Source organism: Lepisosteus oculatus, chromosome 1 (assembly GCF_040954835.1).
Source record: "Lepisosteus oculatus isolate fLepOcu1 chromosome 1, fLepOcu1.hap2, whole genome shotgun sequence".
Lineage (NCBI taxonomy): Eukaryota > Metazoa > Chordata > Actinopteri > Semionotiformes > Lepisosteidae > Lepisosteus > Lepisosteus oculatus.
This window is the reverse complement of record NC_090696.1, coordinates 42,006,545-42,024,062: the sequence shown is the minus strand read 5'-3', so window position 1 is coordinate 42,024,062 and position 17,518 is coordinate 42,006,545. Positions and strand designations below refer to the sequence as shown.

Genomic DNA, 17,518 nt, shown 5'->3' with positions numbered 1-17,518 from the left:
TATCATGGTCTGTTGAATTAAGTCACATTATGGATAACATCATTTAAACCAAGCGTGTTGACCCACTGAGGAAAACAACCAAGCTCCAGGCAACATTTTGATTTAATTGAATGATTAACTGAGTTTATTTTTCACTCATCACCCTCACAGCCATTGTTTTAACACTTTTACATATTTCAGTGTCTAAATTTAAATTGTGTTTAAATGCACACCCATGTACCAATGAGTAGTTTAACATGCAACAGTATATTTTCAGCCCTCAAAATCAGACATGAACACAAGGCTATCTTCCAGCCTCCTGTTTGATATCAGTAGTGTCAGATGCAGGACTCATATGCAGAGAAACAATATTTACTTCAGAAAGTCTGCTGTGTTCTGAGGTGTAGAGTATATTCTAATACAGCACTGATCTGTATAGTGCATAGATATACATGTGTGTATTAATATTATATAGATGATCCATAAAGCAATGAAAATACTTCAATAAAGTCAATAAAACAAAAAAGCTTTCAACTACTGGAAATGGCAAATTAAATGCTCTTGTGTGTCTCTTGGCTCTTGGCTTGATGTATATTGTGATGCCTCTTGGTGTGTGATAGTAGAAGCACATTACTTTCCCAGACAGGGAAAATGTCCGCAGACACTTAACCATGATGACAGATGGCAGCATGACATCAAGTCTAGAACTAGGCAAAGGTGTGTGTCTTGATTCAGCCAGTGTAAATCAACAGCAAGATCAAATGTGAAAGAATACACTATATCCCAAAATTAAAGCATGGGACAAAACAATGATAGTTTGTAAATAAAAACGCCTTCTTTTTGTTACTGCTGATGAAGGAATGATTACCTCTGGAAGTTTGTGAACTGAAAAGTGGTACTGAGAGAATTACCTGCATTATGCCAATTGCTTATCTGTTTTTTTTAGAGAGTCCTGCTAAAGGGAGATGTAAACTGGGAAAAAGAAAAACTGAACATTACACTTAAACAAGACATAACTGAATATTACACTTAAAGGATATCTTGGAGAGCGGGAAGAAAAAGAAGACTGAGAAAAGCAAAACTAAGAGATGAAATAGAACACAGAGAAAAATGAAAGTTAAAGAAAACTAACAGAAGGAAGACATGCAATTAAGAAAATAAAAGGAAAGCCAGATTCAAAACGAGACATATTATGATGAAGATTTATTTGATTTTTTTTTGTTTTCAGTGCAATACAGCAAGATTTTTGTTACATATCAGGGGCAGAATAGTATTTAGTTAGAAGAATAAGGGAGGTAGAAGCTCCATCCTAAAGCTAGCCTTTTATTTGCCAATATACTTTTGTTGCTCTTTTGTTATCTAATTTGTACTTAAATAGAAGTGCTGTTAATTATATCACTGCTTTTGGAAGGTTTTTCTCAAGACCTATTAAAAGTCCCATATGATGACTATACCCCCAGTGGCATCACAATATGTACTGAGGGTAGAGATTTCATGTTAATTTCTAATTCATTTGTGTAATCTTAAGTGCAGCTTTTTATCTTCATTTGCAGTTTGTGTGATACACTGACGGACACTAATGTTCCATTATGGTTATAACATATTGAGGCTCCTGAAGTTTGATACCTGATATTTAACTGAATTACCTATAGTGTTTCCTTAGACTTAGTAGATCAAGAGAAGCAAACTGAGCAGGGATTTAAACCTCTAATGGGAAATGAAATCTGGTAATTTAAACTAATAGCTCCTTAAATCATTTTTCCTATGTGTTTCAACAATAGCCTCATTCATTTTGCCTTTGCTTAGTTAACAAAATGACAGTAATAGTAAAAACTGCTCTCAGTCAATTATCAGGAAGTACATAACTTACTCACTAGTCATTTAATATAAAACAGAATATATACAATATATTATAGTTATGTGATGCTATTTCAGTCCACAAAGTTCTTCAGAAATCAAACTGATCTATATAATGTTTGTGTGTATGGCAGTAATAATTTCAGGCTTGCTGACAAACCAAGAATTCTTCATCTTGCTCTAAAAAATGTAATGGGATTCATAATGAGTACAATAAGAGATGAGAATCATACTGTCTGCTTAGTATTGACACTGTTATAAATCTGCAAATGAAATCAGCTTTGAAAAAAGATATTCATAGGAACTGTTGCATTTAACCTGTAGAGGGACTACTGGTCAGCTTTTGTCAGGAAACCTTAAAAGAACTGAAAATGCAGCCTCAACATAACCTCAGTTCTTCTGTATGCATCATCATTTTTACACTGGGGCTGTTTACATATATTAAGGACATGGAAAAGAAATTCCAAAGACAAAAAAATCACTCAATCTTCCATAGGGCTTTTCACAAGAATAATAACCAGTGCTGAACAAAAATGAAAAATAATAAGAAAAATAAAAAATACAAAAGTAAAAACAAATGCTGAAAGACAAATATATGAATAAAAACTCTTTGTAAGTGAAAATGTACAGTAATTTTTTTCTTGCTTCAAAAACATCAAAAGAGGGAGCCCCCTTATAAAAAGAACTAATTTAACAAGACAAGTGAAGTGAGAACATATTCTCATTTGTAATGGTGAGCAATAGAGTATCAGTTTAAACAGTAGACCTATGGTTCCCAATCCTAGTCCTGTATCTCTTGATTAAAATTGCAGCTGAACTTTGTTGGCTTAGCTTGTCAAACATTTAAAAGGAACTGTGTCCCTGTAGTTTAAAACCATTTCAGTTCTTAAATAATAGAACAAGGTTAGATGTTTTCTTGAAATTTGTGCCAGATGCTGGATTTCAAGTCTCTTTTCACTTAAAGTTAATAATTCTAGTTTTAAGTGTTATAAACAGAAGCTTATCATGCTTCAGCTTTGAAACATACAAAAGCCCTTCGGCTGCAGATGGCGCTGTGTGCATCTCTTCTAGCTCTTGGCATTTTGCTTTGTCACAGCTGGATGTGTTTCACATTAGTCATTGCCGGGACCTTATCTTCATCACATTCATCTCCTACAAGGGATGACCAGAGGCACTTTCTCGGCTCTTCAGTCTTTTCAAACTCAACTCTCCACCAAAAACCAGCATCTTTTTTTACTCCCATGCCATATGCGCTTTTCTTTAACTTCTCCCGATGTTGTCAAGCCTTCCAGAAATTGAACAACTATGGCAATTTTGTCCCCCTTCTTTTACCTCTACATATCAGGTTGAGCACCTCAGCCCATATTTTTCATTTTGTCTCTCCCATCTCCAGTACTTCTTTGCTCTGTACCTGCAAGAGCCCCAAGTCACTGACTCCCACTCTTCTCCACAAGTGCGAACACACCCATCAGTCTGCATTGGATCTGCTTGTCCTCATTCATTCCCACGCTGTCCCTAGTTTTTGTTGATTTTGAATTTTCTCCCTGTGTTCGTATATTTTATGTCTTAGTCCTCCAAAGGCATGCAGAACTAGTTTGATTAGCTATGCTAAATTGTCCTTTTCTCCATGACTCTTTGATGGACTGGCATCCTTTCCAGGATAATAGTAGACATACTTTTAGCACTGCCTTACCCCCTATGCTTTCAGGATAAGCTCCAGTTGCTGCAGCTTTCACCAGGACAAGTGGATTTCTGATGCTGGATGGGTCACTTGGTGTGTTAACTAAAGTAACTTTGTAAGTTGTCCTCATTTTGCCACATGCATGTTATCTTATAAGAATACAATAGAGTCTGCTAGATTCAGCTACTTCTCTCACATCATTGAAAATAACTATGACAACCCTGGATACCTTTCCTACACCTTCAACAGAGTGCTAAAGCCAAACTGCCCCACCACATTGACTCATCCCAACTTTGTAACACATTTTTAGATTTCTTTACCTCCATGATCAACAACATCCAGCATCACATTCTTTCCGCATGTCACTTCCACACCTCCTCCCTGCTTGCCTAAATTTACTGGTTCCCTTCTCTCTTCTTGACTCTCCATCCCTCTGTAAACTGGTTTCACATATGAAATCTATCACCTGCCTATTAGATCCCATTCCTTCCACTTCATTCAGTCCTGTTTCATTACTTTCTGCCCCATTGTCCTCAATATAATAAATGAATTCTTGAACACTGGTGTTGCACCAACGTTCCTCAAAACTGCTGCCATTTCTCCCGTGCCAAAAAAGCCAAACATGTCTCTGGACAGTTTTTGCCCCATTTCCAACTTACCATTTAATAACCACTTCATTGCAAATAGCCTTTTTGAATCCCTCCACTCTGGTTTCCGACAACTTCACAGCACAGAACCTGCCCTGGTCAAAGTGACTAACAATCTTCTAATAGCTTCCTATTCTGGTTCCCTTTCTATTATTCTTGTTATTCTTGATCTCAATGCTACTTTCAACACCATTAATCATGGTATCTTACTTTCTCATCTTGAGACTATGGAGTTTCTGACACTGCTCTTAAATGGTTCAAGTCTTACCTCACTGATCGCTGTCACTTTGTCTCTCTTGGCGGATTTAGGTCTGAAATTGGATTTGTTAAGTCTGGTGTTCCTAAGGGCTCGATACTGGGCCCCCTGCTTCTCAGCATTTACATGTTTCCACTTGGTCAGCTTTTAATATCACATGGCTTCAGCTATCACTTCTATGCTGACGATACTCAAATCTACATCCATACCAACTCTGACACCGACGTGGCTATCTCTATTCTATCTAATTTAATCTCTTACATAAAAACATGGATGGCTAAAAATTTTCTTAATCTAAAATGTACTGTAATTGAGCTTTAGTCAAAATTGAAAAACGTGGGGGTCATATTTGCTTCAGGCTTGACATTCGACCCACATGTGCAACATGTTGTCAAAACATCATTCTTTCACCTCAGAAATATTGCCAGACTTTGTCCTATGTTACAGCTAACTTTGGCTGAAAAGCTGGTCAACACATTTGTCCTCTCCCAAATTGACTACTGTAACGCTCTACTCTCTGAGGTTTCTAAATCCACATTGAACAAACTCCAGCATGTCCAACATTTGGCAGCCAGAATCCTGATCAGGTCTAGTGCAAGTGATCACCTTACTCCTATACTGGAGCACTGGCTTCTTGTCAGGTTTCGTGTCGACTTCAAAATCCTCTTGCTCAGCTAAAAGGCTCTGCATGGCTTGGCACCTCAGTACCTCTCTGAACTACTATCATCCTACTCCCCACCTCGCAACCTTTGCTCTTTGAATTCTGATCTCCTGTCTGTTCACTAAGCCCGTCTACACTCTATGGGTGACTGGGCCTTCTTCTGTTATGCCCCAAAGCTCAGGAACTCTGTCCCTAAGGATAGATATAAGAGTGTCACCTTCCCTAAAGGCTTTAAAATCTAGACTCACAACCTTCTTTAGAAGGACTTTTGCTTAACTGGTTTTGTTATAATACCCTTTTCTCCTACCATATTAAGTATCTCCATCTCCTGTCTCCTCTCATTGTGCATTTTCATTGTGTGCATCTTATTTTTGTTGCTGTTGTTGTTGTCATTCTGTAAAGCTCTTTGAAGGTGCTATGTAAAACAACGTTTTTATTTTATTATTATTATCATCTTGTTTTACATCATTGTACTTAAAGAATGATTAGTTAAAAAAGTGTATAGCTAACCTATAGCTAACAACTTTGTCATGCTATGAAACAATAAAATGTGTATCAAACTGAACTGTAAAAACATATAAGCCCCCAACTCTCTTCATCATTTTTGTTCTAAATGTAAAGTCAAACCATGAAATAACCAAAACTTATATATCAACTTATATATATCATTAGACATATTAAAAGGCTGAAGTGGATTTAAGTAAATGTAATGCAAGAGTCTCTATTGCATATCCTGAAGATCTCTAATTCTGTAGTAACCACTATATTTAAATGCTTGGAACTAGTTATTTATAATTTCGAGATCTAAAGAGCTTTCATTCCTCATGGATCAGTTCTCTTAATCAAACAGATGATTTACTTAATTGATTTGTGTTCTTGAACTTTAGAAACAGGTGGTTGATAAGCCTAAACGGACCAAGGTTGGAGAAGTCATGTGTAATTGCATGGTATAAGATACCATCATAATATATTTAAAATTATATTGCCTATCCTGGATATACAATAGGGGCATACACTACAATATATGTACTGTATATTTGAGCAATACTGTATACTACTCAAATATCCACCCTTTTCTTGTATAAAATGGAACTTGTTGTACTATTGCTATCTTATTCATGCTTGAAGAACAAATTTTAATTGCCATTGGATAGGTTTTTGATCAAGGAAGAAGTTTGTCATAACTAGGGTTGTGCATCTTTCACAGCCTTATAATTCAGTGCTCCAGCCTAAAGCCCTTCACATAACCTCAGCATCAAACTAATGACTAATCTTTAAGAAATTAGTCTGTTGTACAACTTTGATAATTTCATTTAGGGAGCAATTAGCCTTTGCTTTTCTGTGCATGTTATTATACTGTATTTGGATTGTAAGCACTTTGTGGGTGTATGTGTGTTTCTTTAAATAATTTAAAGTCTTACATTTATTAAGCATTTCCTGTTCAGGCTATTTCTAAAAAAAAAATCTCCTTTAGCTAAATTTCTGTCAAAATGTTTCAACTATCATCAGCTTTTTAACATTATTAATGGATGTGCCATTTTTGACAGTAACTGATACTGCTACAGCTCCCTTGAGCAAGGTATTTAGCTAATATCGCAATAATAAATGCTTTGCTATTTAAATTGATTGACTGCAACTTTATCATTTTACATACTCTCATTTCAAATTGCATTCAGCTTCAAACCTAGTAACAACATAGAAAAAAGACTGCTTAATTAAATTTAATTTTCTAGATTGTTCAAGGCTAAAAATCGTGTTCTGATAAAACCTTATGTAGCACTTGATTTCAAAGTAGCAAGGAAAAAGATACACACATACAGTGTACAGTAGTAGGTTACAACTATCAGTGCAATACATACAATTTCCATGTTCATGGAAATAGAGGGGAATTTTCTAATGAGACAGTTAAATGCACAAATTAGATGATTATGTTTAGATTAGTAGGACCTGCGTACCCATGCAGATCTCTGGAGTTAAAGGCTGTAGGGCAGTATTAGTAAACCAGACAAAATTACATTTTTATAAAAGGTAAGTTAATACGAATTTGCAAGTGCCAACATACAATGAGTATATTGATTTTCTTTAATTAAATTTTAAAGCTGAAAATGTAAAGTACCAGGTAATGTAATTATATTGGTAGTTTGCAATCAAATCAATTGTTTTTTGGAAAAGAAATTCAGACTGTGCCTTTCTGCACCAAAAATGTCTAGTAGTTGAAAGAAATCAAATTACACAAATGGAAGGCCTTTGAATTAGCCCCCATTGTGTGGTGTTCTTTCTTGAACAACGGGCTTTATTAAATGTAAATGTAATTAAATCTATCTGCTTAAAATTTAGCTGACACAAGCAATGCTCACTCATGCAGAGTAATTGCTTATGCTTTCCAGTTCTGATGTCTCTATTTGAATTCTAATGGAAAATACTTACTGAAATGTGTATTACAGTATTTCAGGTGTGATGTTCTCAGACAATTATATTTTAATAACCTCCATGCCCTTATTTTGTTAGATCTGGAGGTATAGTAGCAAAATGGAATATAAAATATGTCTTTTTGGGGAACCAATACCCAAGCAACAGATGTTTAAAACAAAGATGTATGAATATATAGTATAAAACATTAAAATTGTGTTTTAGTTATTGATTAGATACAATGACTTGAAAAAGTTGTTAGACTGTTCCTGTGGTCTACCCATTGGATACCCATTTTTAACACTAATATTTTATTCATGGACAAAATCTGAAAATATGAATAATGAACAAGAATGTTCAAAACCAAAGATTTCTAAGGGTATGAAATGTTACAGTAAATATTAGGAAACAACTGAAATATGTTCATTGTAGCAGTATTCAGACCTGTGAATGTGATATTTGGTGGAAACACCTTTGCCAGCAATTACAACTCAACATCTGTGTGAGCTGGTACATGTCTTTCCAGCTCTATACACTGGCTTGGCGCAGTGGTTGCCCATTTCCTCTTGACTTTGGTCTGAAGCAGGTTTTGTTCTGAGATTAGCCAGTACTTTGCTCCATATTTGTTCCTATCAGTTATGGCAACCTTCCCAGCACCTGCTGATAAGAAGCAGAAATATAAAAAAATGTTGGCAGCAGCACCATGCTTGATAGTAGGGATTGAGTTGACTGATGTGGGGTTTGCGTCAGACTTAACTCTGCATTAAGATCAAAAAGATCCAATTTGGTCATCCCACAAAAACTTTTACCACATGTTTGCAGTATCACTTTGTGATCCTAGATTTGAATTTTTTTCAGTTCCATACAGCCCCACTTTGTGGAGTGACTGGGATATTGTCTCATTGCTCATGGACATTTTCTACCATCTGAACTATTCAACTCTGTAACTCTTCTAAAGTAGCCATTGACCTCACAGTAACATCTCTAACCAGTTTGTTCCTTGCTCTGACGTTCAGTTTGGAGCAAGTGCCTGATCTGGGCAGTGTCTAGGTTGTCTTTCAACCCAACTTACCCTTCTTCTATTTGTGCATTTACATAACTTTTATCCCATGTTTTTTATGTTTTTAATCCTTGCTCAAATGTACTACTCATCTGAGGGACCGTACAGAGACGGGTGTACTGTATTTGTTCTGATATCATGTCAGCCACTGTTATTGTACACAGACAAATGAGATTCAATTAATTGTGTGGCTCATTAAGGTAATTTTGTGTATCTCAAATGATTAAGGTTTGCCACAGTTAAGGCTTCAAATACTTACACTATCATGTCTTTCCCATTTTTCTTTCATATGAATTATCTGTTTGCTTCTTTCTTTTTGTGTTTGGTATGGAAATGTGAAGTAGTTTCTGTAAATTACAAATATTAATTGCTGCTTCAAAGTGTCATGACTGCAAGCTTAAGAGCAACAGAATATGAAAAGCATACAGTATAAGGGTCAATATAATAATTTTGCAAGGTGCTGCAATTCCAAATGAGATCCATAATACTATACTGTACAGTATATGTTTACTTTTGGATGATTTTTTAATTAATTAATTCATTTATATTGTTACATTGTTCAGACTACCAGTATTCCTTATTTGTTTCCAGGCCTGTTGTGTGAAAAAGCATTGTGTCATTGGTAAAAATGCTAGAAATTTACTGAACTAAAAAAGTTTGGGGCACGCCTTTTTACTGAATTTTTTTAAACACTGCTCTAAACCTCAACATTTTCTGGTTTGAAAGGAATGCAACAAATGAGAACAAAATTGTAGGCTTGGAGTACAAAATTAATCTAAAAAATAGTACTTTTAGACTGCTAGCCTACCACAAGGGCTATTGGATTGTAAGGATGCTAATCCATCAAGTCTGCAAGTTATTAACATTATTTATTGCTATTGCTATTTCTGCAGTATGTGTAGTCGAAGTCCTTATCCATGCTGACTCACAGAGGTTAAAAAATACAATACAGAGGAGCACAATGATATGCCAGTAAAATTTATATTAATCAGAAATACAATACAGATCAGTGCAATATAGATTCATATATGCAAATAAGATACCCTAATTTGTACAAGATTATAATAAAAAAATGCATCAAAGTACATTCAAAATCTTCTTTCGCTTTTGATCATCATTGCCTACTAACTTTTGCCGTCTTTTCCCTTTTGTCAGGATGTGCAGATCATCAGTACAGACGAGAACCAGGTGTTTCTTGCTCTTCAGGAGTGGTACCAGACCGACACTTACAACCTCTACCAATCAGACCCACAAGGTGTCTATTACTCCATTGTGCTTGAGAACGTCAGGAGCACCAAGCAGCCGGAAGAAAATGTTCTAATTGATATTTTAGAGGTACAGTGTTTGCTGCCATTCACCTAGCTGTGTTTTATGTAATTCCTTTCATTGATAGCTTAGATGACTAAGGTTGAATGACACTTTGATATGCAATCCACACTCTTTCTCAAATGACAATTTGTATAAAGACCCAGGTTTACAAAAAATAGGTTTACTATCAACCAGGACAGAATACAGGAAAGAGTTCTTTCTGCAGAGAGTCTTGGGGTTTTGAAATCCCTGGCTGTTTCTCTGTATAATCATTAGAGAAATATCTGTATAAGACCAATAAGTTCTTAGCAACCAAAGAAGCTGGATGACTTCTTCTTGTGTTTATATTTTCTAATAGTTTGTTCTAATTATGCACCACTAAAGTCATACCCCAAAGGAGCTTGTCTGTAGTTTGTCAAAACGTCATTTTATTAAGACAATGACATTACAAATTTACTTCCTGTGCCTCACTGATATGCTGCCAACTGTTAATCAAATTGGCATTTTAACATCAATTCTCATGCCAGCATGGGGCATTTGAGGATAATGTGTAGTTTCCTCCAAATTATACTTCTGCTAGAGTCGTCTACTCTTTTTCCTGAGAAGTCTCTGAGAAATATGAAGATATGCTTAGGCCTGTGGTCTCAGAACTGAAAGTTTGCAAGTTCAGATCCCAGCAGGAGGCACTGCTGTTGTACCATTGAGGCCAAATATTTTCCATTCAGGCCAGTGTGCCACAGTGATTTAAATTGCTGTCTTACAGCACTGGAGCACTGGAGCCCAGGGCTCAGTTCTGGAGCCGAGGAGTTTGTAAGTTCTCCCTATGTTCATATGGGTTCCCTCCAGGTGCGTTGGTTTACTCTGACAGTCCAAACACATACTGGTAGGTTAATAGAACTATGGGGAAACTGGCCCTAGGAGTGAGTGTGTATAGTATGTGTCTTGTGTTTGCTCTGTGTCCAGGGAATATCATGCCTTGCACCTGTGGAGTAATAGAAACCAGAATTTTATCAGCTGGATGAAATCCTCAAAGGAATTAGCTATTGACTGCCACGTGTGTCAGAAGGAATGTTTTTTTTCTTGTAACCAGTCTTGTGACCTGTGAGCCCTACAGCATCAACAGGAGAACCAACATTGAGTGGAAGAGTGATATGTTTGTTATTCACAGCACTGCAAGTTCAGAGGCTTCTAGATACCTAAAGTGGTCACACTTGTATGACAACGCAAGGATGGGTGTAGTTTTCAGGCAGTGATATGCAGTAGCCCCGTCACAAATGAGCAATGTCTGAAGTGCAGGGACCAAACAACAGGATGCTAAATTAGTTTTACTTTTACTACTTTAGCTACACAGGAGTTTTAAGAATTAAAAAAAAATCTTGCTTCTTATGGGGGATGCTATGTTTGTATTTTTGCCGCAGAGATGCTTGGTGATCTTATATACTGCGCCAAGTTCTTCCAGAGTTGCAGCCTTCTCATCTTTGGTTATCAGATTTTCAGTTCTGGTGCTCTTGTCTCTCCTGGAGCTTCTCTTTAGTTCACTATCCTTGCTTTTATAGACTATCTGTGCTCTTGAAGTCTTGGGAACATGGTGTTAAGTAGTGTTAATTCTTTTTCTCTCCTCAATTTTCTGTCATGTGTCAGGTATTATCCATTCTTTAGGACCTCTCAAGTTAAAACCTAGTATCTTCTGTACTTGTTCTACATACTGTATGTGGTCTTTATGGCTTCCCATTGTGTGTTCATGTTAGACTCTTCCTCTCTTTCGGTGACAGCATACAATACATTCATATTGGTTCTAAGCACCAACACAATTTCCCTTTTCTTCTTTGGGCATTTGAGTTTTGAGATGTCCAGTTGTTTTTGATGCTGGCCTTGTGTTATTATCATCTTTGGACTGAGCTTGCTGGTGGCAGCAATTAGATGGTATTTGCTACAAGGATCTGCAACATGGTATGCTCTAACTTCATGTAGTGACCCGTGCCACTGTCCATTAATGTTGATGTGTTCTGTTTGGTTGGTGGTTTTACCATCAGGTGACTTCCACATGAGTTTATGAATGTTCTTATGAGGGAAAATAGTGCCACCCATAACAACGTTGTTGTTCATACAAAAGTCAATAAGACAGTCTCTATCATTCTTTCACCACATCCATTAGTCACATCAGTTTGTGTTGTCAGGTCCTGCTTTGATAATCTCTAATTATCAGGAGCATGTCTTGCTTTGGTAACTTGGAAACAGCCATTTGGAGTTGGGCATGCAAAGTATCTGTGTCTCCTTCATCAGCCTCCTTAGTTGGTCCATTGCCTTGCAGGATAGTGAGTTTGCAGAAGTTTGAACTGACGAACAACCTTATCATCCTACCACTCACTATTCCTATTCCATGAAGGATTTGGCTTTTCCTTTGGAAAGATTGGCGGCTGTGCCGTGTGTGTTCAGGTGGCCTTAGTAGAAGATAAGGGTCCAATAATTCTTCACAACATGTCCAGAGCCAGTCCAGGGCTATTCAGTTATCCCCATTATCTCTAGGGATAAGTGTCTTTTGGTATGTCTTCATCTCACTAAGGACCTGTGTTGTCTTGGAAGTCTCATACATGGTTCAGACATTCCATGCTCCAAGCTCCATTTATGCTCCATAAAATCTTGTTTATAGGCTCCAATAGACACGCCATCGGACCCCTGAATTCCGACTGGCTTTCATCAGGGTTGGTCATACTGCCACCTGAATGACTGAGATGGGTGAAGTCTATTAAGAGCCACATGTTAATATTACTCAATGTAGTTTCACTAGCAGTCAATGTTGTATGGGATAGCATTGTTAGGGCTATGCCTATCCCCAAACTGAATGACCAGATTGCTGGCATTTTGTCTGGCAACGCACCTGAAACCAAGTCAGAGGTCACTGGCATAGCTATCGGGTCTTAGAGGCTCACAAACCTCCCCATCACAGCAACGTCACAGCATGGGGGGAAGTTCTGATTAAACTATTGGATGTAAGGCATAATTTATCCAGTTTCCAACTAAACTAGAACAAATTAAATAATTAGTACAAAATCATTCAACTTTGACATTTTTGTCCTATCCAACAAGAATTAGTTCTATGATAATTATATTATTAATAATAATTATGTGACTGATTCTTTTATTCAAAGCAGCATAAATGTGCACCCATTTATACAGCAGAACATTATACTCATTGTACAAGAGACCAGAGCACAGTGTCATGTTGAGCTATTATTAGCAAAGTTTTTTCTTCTTTAGCCTTATTATGAAAGTGCTTTAAATGTAATTTCTTTACAAAGGTTGGTTATTCAGAACCACTCCTTAGTAGTTTGCAGATCTTTCATGCTCTTTCTCTTCTTCTGTGTCTAGATTTGCTAATTACTTTGTAACTGAGAAGTATGGCAAGAATATATTTTGGATTAAGTGTCAGTACCATTGTATTTCTGTGGAACCTGTAAAGTGAATATAATAAGATAACAATGCATGTAGAGAGGAGATTCAACTAATGTGCAAATGGCATATATGCTTGGTTTTAAACGAACAGATGAATTGCTGAAAGATGCATAATGCTAGTGAGCCAGCTATTAAAGAAAATGTTACAATTATGATTAATGAGTGCACTCATCGAGTCTACTCTTATGAAAGCTCATGGTTGTACTGTATGAGGTGATAATAGCAGATTCAACTGCAGTAAAGGACAGATAACTCACAGCAAAGCACAGCTACAACTGTGTCTTTCAAAAGGGTTAACACAAGGACTACATTTTTGTAAGGAATTCAATATCTTAAATACAGTGTTTGAATGACCATCACCAAAGCAGAGTTTTAATTCACTCACAATGGTATGTGGAGAATTTTATTTTCAGGAAAAACTACATTTGTATAAGTATTAGTTAAACATGAAAACCTAGTATTAGACATTATTAGTTTCCCACTGGAATCTCTAGTTTTAGTCGGAAATTACATGGGGGTGTGCAGCAAGGAAAAATATTTTTTTTCTTTAGCTTTATTTTTGAACAGTGACCACATTCCACTGAAGAAGCAAATAAAACAACGTTATTTAAGTTAATGTGAAAGCAATGTGCAGTCTCCGAATCTAATGTTTTGCATAATATGCATAATAAAAACGTTTTTTTTTAAAGTGGAAGTAATTTTGTTTCTTCATCAAGTAGCTTTTTTTTATCAAATATAGTCAAATTAAATTAATGAAGTCATTAAAATGATAGCTTTATTGTTAGTATAGTGTGTGTGATGAATTTTGGAATACCACATTAAAGCCTTACTAGACATATTAGATCAGGTAATGCTAATGATGTGATGATACTGAACAAGATATATACAGATTTAAGATATGGCAAAATAAAAACAGTTTTGCTGCAATGTGCATCAACAGTGAATTTCTGATGCAGAACTTCCTGGCTTGTATTGAATTAAATCACAAATAAGTGTGATCCGATATTTTATTGATAGGCTTTATATATTTGCTGATCTCCTGAACTTTCTACATTTATTTGATAAAGACTGTTTCAAACACTAATTATTTACGTTCTTCACATTCTTTGCCTCAACAGCAAAACAAAAGAACATTGACATTTCTATTATTAAGTAAGCATATAAAGTAAGCATTTCCCCACTTTTGGATTTGATAAATGTAACTGCCTAGTGATTAAGCACATTGTTTTGCTTGTAATGCTGTTGACTGATTAAAGCATTTCCATGTAGTTTTTAAGTCTAATTTATATCTGTCTTTCCACGTTACACACTGCATTTGCATTTTTGTGAAATATGTGACTACTTCTACTAATGTGCAGGTTGGTTAAGTATTGTCAGAAGCACAATCCTCCGCTGGAGGTATGAAAATGACTGAAGAGATGACAAAGAGAATGCTTCTGTCTGAATGGTTTTCTCTTTCCTTCTTTGCCAGTTTTTATCAAGGGAGTTTTAAAATTGATTTAATACTATGATATTAAATTGTTAAACTAGCTAATGTTGCTTTACACTTTTGCATTTAATCTAAGTATGCCTGCCTGAATCTTACAGCATTTATGAGTCATTTATTATATTGCATCAAGTTGGTGTATGTGGTAGGCGTTTATACTGTTTTTTCATTGGTGCCAAGTACAGGTAATGACTATTTTCATAACAAACATACAGTGAAGCATGTGTTCTTCAACATGCAAGTATCTGGCTGACAATGGGTATGTCTGCACCCCTTCAGTCACATTCCTGTGATGTCTGTGCAAGAAAGCTATCTTGTTCAGGGTCAGACAGCAGTGAGAAACCAGAGAAAGCACTGGAAGAAACCAGAGACATCTGAAACAGGACTGTCTGTTATTAGTCACAAAGGACTTCTTTAGAGTCAGGACTCAGGGTAATAGGAGTTAATCGAAACTAGTATGCTTCTACTGGTGTCATGTTAGACGTTTATGTTAGAAAAGCTGTACAGCGACTGAGTTGGGTTACCACTCTAAAATACCTAATGCTAAGAACTCAATGCACTCATTATTAAATGGGTAAATCAGTTTGATTTTTTTTTCTGGTTGCACACACAAGCATGTGTTGGATTTAAATTTAATCTCAGTAAAATACATATAGCCAGGAAAAAAAGAGTGACAAACTCTTATAGTAATTGCCACTGAGGTAAATATGTTTGGGTATATGTTCTGTTTTCCATTTGTGTTCTGATATAATGTACAACTGATGTATTATGTATACAGTATGCAGTAACAAGGTGTAAGACTGTACAGTATATCTGATTATTATAAATATTTCTTATGTCATCCCTAGTTTTTGCAAATTCTTTACTGAATTCATTGATCTGATTTTAAGGTTCGTGGAATTAAAGGGGTGTTCCTGGCTAATCGGAAAGTGGATGGGAAGGTAACAACTGTCATCACTTACAACAAAGGTCGAGACTGGGACTACCTCATTCCCCCTGCAGTAGACATGAACAGCAAGCCTGTCAACTGCAAACCGGTATGGTATGAATTTGCAATCATGGCACTTTCAGATAGGATTATATACATTATATAGCCTTCACAATCAACTCCACACTGATAAATCTAAAAAACAGAGATAGTATGTAAAGTTAGATCTTCATAAGAAATTGGAAAAAAATCTTGGTTGCATTAGTCTTCAACCCCTTTACAATGGTGATCTCAAATCAATTGAGATGCATAAGAATAGTTTTGCCAAGTCATTTGGTGGTGGAGGGGAGTCCCCATTACATGTAAAGCACTTTGAGTGGAGTGTCCAGAAAAGCACTTTATAAGTGTAAGCAATTGTAATTATTATTTATAAAATTAATGTTATGTCGCTATTTGTAATGAAAGTGGTCAATGACTTCAGAATTTCATGCGGGGTGCAGGGGTGGCTCTGTGGCTAATGATCTGTGCCTGTGGCTGGAAGATTGCTGGTTCAAATCCTGCAGCTGTCAGAGGAATCTGACTCCACTGGGCCCCTGAGCAAGGCTCTTAACCCCAGCTGCTCCAGGGGTACTGTACAATGGCTGACCCTGTGCTCTGACCCCAGGCTCTCTCCCTATATGTGTATCTCATGGAGAGCAAGCTGGGGTATGTGAAAAGACAAATTCCAAATGCAAGAAATTGTATAGGGTTAATAAAGTAATATTATTATTATTATTATTATTATTATGCCACCAATAACACAGTGATACAACACACCAACTATAAAGCTTTTTAAAGTCAGAGATGTGATAAAGAAGCACAGCTCAGGCGATTTGTCTGTGATCAAAAGTCAGTGCTCATCATTGAGAAGAGAATTTGTATGGCACTAACCTGAAGAGCAGATCATCCTTCCAAAATGTACAGCTGAACAAGCAGGAAATTGATTAGGGATGCCAGTGTGAACCCAAGAGTGACTTTGCAAGATTTTCTGTATCTGAGATTAGAGTCAGTGTTCATATATCAGCAACATCCGAGTTCCTATACTAAGCTGGCATGCATGAGCAAGAAGTAAAAAAAGAGGGCATTAACTGAAAACAAAACATTTTTTTACAAAGCATGTAAATCATACTGAAACGTGTGCTGAAAGGTTGTTTGGCCATGTGAGACAAAAATGGTCTAAAACCAACAACTGTAGTCTAAATTGAAGACTGGCAGAAGTCCAACACAGCACACAACCTAGAAAGCTCCATCCTAAAGAACACTCAAGGTGATGTTAACATCATGTTATCAGCAAGGACTGATAGCTTGCCAGTACTGAGAGAAAAAGAGCGAGTGCTCTGTACGAATGGAATGCTAGACAAAATCGGCCTGAGTCCGCCAAGAATCTAAAACTGGATTGGAGGTTCATATCAGGACAATGACCCAAAGCCCAATGAAGCCAAGCCACGCTGAAGTGGTTTGACAAGAAGAGCGAATTTCCTCACAGCCCAATCAAAGTCCTGACTCGAATCCAGAAGGAAAATTTATGGCAAGACTTGAGGATTCCAGTCCATCGATTATCATACTTGTCAGAACAAGTAAAAAAAAAACAACAACCTTCATTTGTAAACAAAATGTATATACATGCCACAGTACATAAAAAATGTGACATTATTGGTATTGGTTAAATCTTTTTCAAGGCACCATAGGAATAATTCATGGGAATTATGGTTTAGCTGTTGTCGGCATCTTGCACTGTTTAAAACTTGAACAGT

General features: G+C 36.5%; 1 protein-coding gene across 2 annotated transcripts in view; it reads left to right on the top strand.

Moving 5' to 3' along the window:
* sorcs2 (sortilin-related VPS10 domain containing receptor 2) overlaps positions 1–17,518 on the top strand; it is a 369,458-nt gene that overhangs the window by 318,287 nt on the left and 33,653 nt on the right. For both annotated transcript variants that reach the window (XM_006629678.3, XM_015344988.2), the window contains exons 9-10: positions 9,706–9,885; positions 15,688–15,834. In XM_006629678.3, the coding sequence (XP_006629741.2) occupies positions 9,706–9,885; positions 15,688–15,834 (327 nt within the window). The remainder of the gene's footprint in view (positions 1–9,705; positions 9,886–15,687; positions 15,835–17,518) is intronic.